The following is a 6,615-nucleotide window of genomic DNA, read 5'->3' on the forward strand; positions in this document are numbered from 1 at the left end:
TACCGACCGCTGTGAAGTCACAAATTTAAATTGATGAGCCCGCAGCAATAAGATGTTATCGCCAACTCAAAAACATGAGGATTTCATGCGACCCACTGACACAGTCACCTCAATTTTATGAGTGGCTTATTCGACAAGTTCCTTACATGCATACAACGGTGTATATTAGGGAGTACTTGCCAGCTCGCCGGCTCCATGTCGTTTCATTGACTTGCAACTTTTTTGACGAAACCAAAGGGCTGAAATTCGCAGCTCCAATCATCTCCATGGCCCATAATGATTTGCTAAATGAGGGTATGTCGGACACCTAGGTATTGACAACTGCAGTGGATATGTATTAGCTAACCATCTCGAATAGGAGAGATGGAAATCATAAGCTCATTACCCGGATTTTCGGTTGGTTACTTTCCGTTTCGCGCTCAGCACCAGATCCTGCAGGTCATACAACGACAACTTGAAAATCATGCCTTCCGCTTCCTTCAGCAATGGCTTCTGTCGGAGTCTCTCGCGGCCGGATGGACGTGCCCAGAGGCTTTAGAGTTACACAAGTTCTTTCGATTTTTGAAATTTTATCAAGAAAAAGTCAAGGACGAATGTTTTCAGTTGACTCTGACAGCGTTGACAGCATGGTGTCGCGTGATTACTAGCATTCGCCACGCAGCTGTGCACCGCATTCCACACGATCGGAAAACAATCCTTAAGATGCTTCGCGTGGCCATTAAATTTTCAAAACGCATCGCTGGCTTTAGAGACACCAAAAGTCTTTGTCGCATTCAAAATTTGGTGAAGACAGCGCTGTCAGAGTTCGACCAGCTGACAGCCCAGCTAAAGCAAAAGGCCCTCCTACAGATTTCTTTGTGTGAAGCCCGCCCCCAACATTTGGATCGGCGGTTGATCTTGCTTCCGGAAGCGGTCAAGAGAGTGCTTCAGAGCAGTGAAGATGACTTCGTCTCTAAAGTGGAACAGTTCTTACGCGCGGAGTTCAAAAATTCCTAGGGGGTCGTCGGTTCATCCCTACAACGTCAAGTGCACGGTGAACTGCACCGTCTCTGCTGTGGCTAATATGAGAAATACATAGCATCAATTCTGATATGCTCTTATGATTTCAATTGTTGTGGGAAAAGCCCAAGTCACAGATTTAACTTGGTCTAGGTCTCAAGTCCTCCGTCCGCTTTCATCCCCAATTCAGCTTGACCGTCTGTCCTGAATTGTCTGTTTGACAGGTGTCAAAGGCACACACAACTCTCAAAGTGTCAAAGCCATCGAAGTGAAGACTGCCTAACAGAAGAGACCTTCCACTGCTGCTTCCACTCCTACTCTACACTAGTTTCCTCTACTCGGGATTTATCAAGAGCGACTCGTAATGAAACGATAGCTCGAATCAGCGCGGATCACCAGAAGGGCTGTTTGCGGGGTTGAAATGATACTGCAGAGCCAGGCTTTGGGTTGCGTCCATTGTGGTGCTGACAAGTTGGTGGAAGGTCTCAAAACACTGGGAATAAAAAATCGTTCTCAAGCCCCTGTTGACTATGCTGCTGCATTCTTTCGGCCTTTAACTCGAAAATCGACATTTGGGGTTGTGTTTTGGATTTTCTCAGTCGCGGCCGGGTGGTTTCCAAGGCCATGGTAGATCCGCGAGCCATAGAGATTTGGTGGTCCAGTAAATTTATCCCAGGAAGAGATGGCTTGATCTGTAGGGTAGTTGGTATGGTAGTCATAGGGATAGCATCTTTGGCCGTGTCGGTGGATCGACTGTAGATGCTTGAAGTGTTGTCGCGAGAGTGACCGGGAATTTGATGTTGAAAAGGGTTCATATCGGTCGCAGACTGACGACGTCTCGGCTATCTGAAACGGAGGTCGGGCTTGAGGGTTGCAGGCACTTTAAGAACGGAAGATCTGTTTTATGGGCGAACGCAGTCGATTGGTGCTCTTGGATATTTTCTGAACGGCTTTCCTCACATTCTCACCACCGTTGGCGGACCAGCACCGGCAAAGCGCCAAGCCAGCCTGTTGATAATCTCAACAATGTTCCTAGGTGCCAATTGCACCGCCATTCTAAAGGTGGTATATTGGAGACGGCGCATGATTCTTTGCCATCGAGTGACCTTCATGACGATCTTTTTTTGTGACGCCCCTACACGCAATATCTAGATTTTCACAAACAAGGGCGACCATCACGTGTGTGCATAGGGTACAAGTACAGAGACGACATGTTGGAGCTTAAATTCAGACTGCCTAATTACAATATTGATCTGTTTTGATTGTTCCCAACTAGTTATTATTGCCAGGGTAAACATGAAAGGAATGGGCACACGAGACGGGGCACGGGCGCCGTCTTATTGAGTGCCAGTACTTTCCTGGATTTCCCGTCAAAGTCTAAACCGAATATTGCTTCTAACTGTTATCTTCCTAGAACACCGAATGACAAATCCACACAGCTCACAGCCGCCGTCTTTTCTGCCCAAAAGCAGGCTCCAAGAAGTGGACTAGTCGCTTTGACCCACGATAGCAGTAACAAGATCTCCGTGGCGGCCAATCTAGGTTTTGATGATCTGCACGTCCAAACTGAGCGTAAGCCTTCTGCTCATCGAGAAATTCTAGCGCCGATTTGGGGAAGCCGCCAATCTTTTCGCGAAAGGTATCATTGGCAATCTCAATTGAGATCCTTTCCTCAAGGCTGGCGACCCGAAAATCAACGCGCTTTCTGAAATATCCACAAAATTGGCAAATGTCGACTGGATCTATGCTTCCCAAATCGTGGTCCTGACCAGACTGAAACCTGGCGCCGGGGAACTCCACAAGCACTCGCTGCAAGATCTCGGCAGGATTCGGTCGTGAACAAAGCACAGATCCCCGACAATGAAAGGAAGCATTGCCCTGGACGGGAGACTCATCTAACTCAAAGAAAAACATGGCCGACGCAAGAATGGTCCTCACAAGCTCAGCTGGCACTGCAAAGTCCATATTTGACATTTTTTCCAGCGAGCACGTATCGTCTAATGCAGGCAGTGTACCATCGATGGCCTGGTCCAGTCGGAAAATATCGGGTGTCGACGAATGGGGAAGGTAATTGAGAGCTTCCAAAAACCCTTGCTTTCCATCCATAGACGGAGAGGACATCATGGCTCGATACAGTCGAGGAAGAGCACCCTCCAGAATTCGACCAAGGAATCCCGTTGGATCGCTGGGGGTAGACGTGGAGAACCCTGTTCCGACAGATAGGAGAAGGTCGTGTCGTTTCGCCATGGGCCAGATGATGCCCGACTCTCGCAAAGCAATGGCTAGCGGATTGTTCGCACGGACCCCACCATCTTGCAGGAGACCAAGGCCTGGCAACCTTTTTGGTTGGAAGTAGCTAGAAAATGTCAGCGTGTTAGAATGTCTCATGGTGCTTGGACTCACATGGGTGCTGCAACACTGCATATCGATCTGTCAAAAGCTAACTGTTAGCAAAATCGACTACCACTGTCCAAATTGGGTGGATGCGGAGGGTCGACTTACGCGTCACATAAGGCAGGATTTTCTCCGCCGTTGCGTGGAGCTAGAAACTGATAGGCGGTGTTGGTGGTACGCGAGCTTGTTCCTCGGTAATTGGCCAATACACAGGCTTTACCATCGGAGGTGCGACTTGCCACAATAGCGATTCGGCAACCCGCAGGGCTAGCCGTGGCAACATCGAACATGCGGCGAGATGGGCCAACGGCTGCTTTGAAGATTTGTGACAGCCCATCGGAATCATAAAGACCATCTGTGGTCAAGTTGAATGCGGAGGCAAGCCACTGGACACAGCGAGGAACTGGGCTATTTGATGAACGACGAAAAATATTTCGTGCAAGGTCGGGAAATGCATTGAAACATTGCGTGACCGAAGATTGATTGAGAATAATGTCAATAGCCGACAATGCGCCTGAACAACCGGTTTTGTTAGTCTATCAACAATAATCACTCGGCCAATAGTCGTACATACCTACACTAGTTCCAGTGCACAGATCCGGCAGAGACGCGATCGGAACACCAATGCGCCTTTCTAAAGCCTGTAGAAGGCCTAGTTGAATCAGACCGCGCACTCCACCGCCATCCAAACTGAGAATCACCGGATGCTTAGTCGGAGGTAGTTGGCGGACAGTGACGTTGGACCTCTCCTCGCAGATGGGACATTGAGCGACCTCGAAATGATACTCCCCAAGCGAACTTGGATTTCCGAAGATCACGACGCAGGTGTCACATATTGCATGTTTGCAGGGGAGCATATGCTCCGGGGGTCGACACAGACAGACCAAGCAAGTAGTGGTGGAGCGAAGACCACCCCACCGGCAATACAAGCGATGCAGCGTCTCTTTTCGAATGGCTGCTGAAGTCCTCACAGAGCTCAACTGCACGAAATGTTGCACGAAGCGGGATGGAACGCCAGCAATATGGCTCTGGAACTTTTCGTCCCAGATGCCGAGACATAGCTTCTCATAAAGTGCGGCGAACATCGCGGTAGGCGAGAATCCTGGACAAATTAGCTTTTAAATCAAGACACGGAAGTGTGAGTAAAACAAAATTGAACTTACCATGCATTCCAGGGGGGTAGGCATCCATCAAGAAAGCCGTAGCTACAAAGTCATCAAAATCCTCCTTTGGGCAGTCAACGGATGTTTTGTATTGACTGACCTCTCGAAGACATTCGCCCACCGTGTCATTTCTCGTATAGTCCCTTCGGGCCCTTGCCAAAAGATCAAATGGCTGTGCATCCAGGAGTCGTTGGTGGGTTTGTATATGAGTGTTCCAGAAAGCACAGAGGTGAATTGCTGAGAATCTTCGACAAGCTGACATTTGCTCGGCCTGGACTATACCGAGCTGCTTGAGGATCAAGGTTTGCAGTGGCGCAAAAGCGACGCTGTCGGAAAGCCCGCTACGTGGACGCAGATCGAGAATCGTGACTGTCGCGGTCTTGATCATCTTTTGGAGCTGTGCGCATTCTTGTGCGAAGGCTTTTGTTGCATGCTTGCCGTTGGTCAAGACAATGATTATCTGCGTGGGAGCGGGAATACCTTCGTTGCCAATAGTCAACTGTCGACGTGGTTGTTGGAGTAAGCTTCTTGCGGCCTGGATGTCAGGGGCAGAATCGAGGAATAAACACAGGATCTGGGTCCATGGTAAAACAAGTTGCCTCTTCACTTCTTGTTGTAGCCTTGCAGGGGGCAACAGCCCTTCTGCGCCCGCTATAGAGAAGCTTCGATGCTTTGTCATTGAATGCTTGAGCCATTTAGAGTCCCCCACTCTGTGCTCTAGGCCTAAACTGCTTTCAGCAAACAATATGGGACTCTGTGTATGGGCGGTCTTGGTGCTGAGATGAAGACGGATCAAGCCTGCGGGGCCTTTGCGTGTGATGTTGTTGTATGGAAACAGAGCCCGCAAAGCTTTCATGCGGTTTAAATTACCGGTAAAGTAAAGCAAGTAAGGATATTGACATTTTGGATAGGGCAATTCCTGCACGAGTTCTCCCAGGCGATTGGTATCCACTAAGTTCCATGCTTCATTCTCGCTGACGAGATCAAGCCAAGCAGCCATTTGATAAAGTGGCAGATCTAAAGAAAAAGGGGATCTGCTGGAGGCTTTATAATTGGGCACTCGTTTGGAAAAGAGATGCAGCGGTTCAAAGTGTTGTTGGGTCCTCAGATTGGAACTGGCGTGGTCTTTTCTCGTCTCAGAATCTGATCTCAGGCGAAAATATTTGGGCGCCAGATTTCTTTTTCGTGTGCATCTGCAAACTGCGGTAGAATCAAGTTTGCAACAAGTGTCGCTTTCTATCAGGGGCCTTCTTTTTGGAAAATAGGTCAGCTGCAAGGCTCACCGCGAGTCAAAGCTGCGGCTTCCTCTATATTAGAAAGGTAGCAAACTTGCACTACGGACTATATAACGAATTTTTAAAGCTCTTTCTTGGCTTATGTCCTCATCGTGATAGACCCTAACATTCCTTGGCCATTACCTCTGTGGGCAATCATCCTAGTATGATAGGTAAAATGGGATCAAAAAAGATTGTCCTTCCTACAATGAAACCTGCGCTTGTTCCGTTCCGCTCAGCTGACAATGTGACACCTGCGCTGTCTAGAGCCAGCCAGATCGACCACCCGATTGAGACTACCTATGTCAGAATGCTTCGGGAAGAGGCAGAAATGGACATCAGCTTCAATATCACGGTCGGTGTGGCTAATTGGGCACTGCTGGCCGGCTATCTCGTCATCCCCGGCACGTTCACTTCGCTGCAAACTTTGAATCAGGTCGAAAGGGTTTTGCAAGCCAACGAGGCCGGCCGTACCGTTTTGCATACCATCCAGAACCCTCCATTACTCGGGATTGCGTGTCTTCTTCTTGTTAGTGGAATTGGAGCTCTCATGTGGCTGCTGCACTTCCCAAAAATCAGGGGCAACTACATATGGCTGATCAATAGACTATTTACGTAAGTGAGCCAAGCCGTTCGAGAGATTTGGAGAGCGCAGGCTCAGGACTAAAACTGAACTAGGCCTCTTTCTTTGAATGCTGCCGCCGGGCTGCTGACCACTGTCATCAACGTGTGTACGTCTCAAGCTGGAGACTGGTCGGTAATGGCAATTGTAACAACTACTGTAA

The 6,615-nt window shown here is 48.8% G+C and overlaps 1 protein-coding gene across 1 annotated transcript; it reads left to right on the forward strand.

Annotated features, from left to right (window-relative positions):
* Positions 1-266: 266 nt before the first annotated feature.
* N7471_012986 (uncharacterized protein) lies at positions 267-996 on the forward strand (the record flags this gene model as incomplete). Its single annotated transcript, XM_057285705.1, has 2 exons — positions 267-294; positions 359-996. 2 exons carry the CDS (start codon positions 267-269, stop codon positions 994-996), a joined length of 666 nt encoding a protein of 221 aa, XP_057129698.1.
* Between the last annotated feature and the right edge of the window lie 5,619 nt (positions 997-6,615).

This window comes from Penicillium samsonianum (genome assembly GCF_028829775.1).
Source record: "Penicillium samsonianum strain IBT 33392 chromosome Unknown utg000008l_segment0_segment0, whole genome shotgun sequence".
Taxonomy (NCBI): Eukaryota; Fungi; Ascomycota; class Eurotiomycetes; order Eurotiales; family Aspergillaceae; genus Penicillium; species Penicillium samsonianum.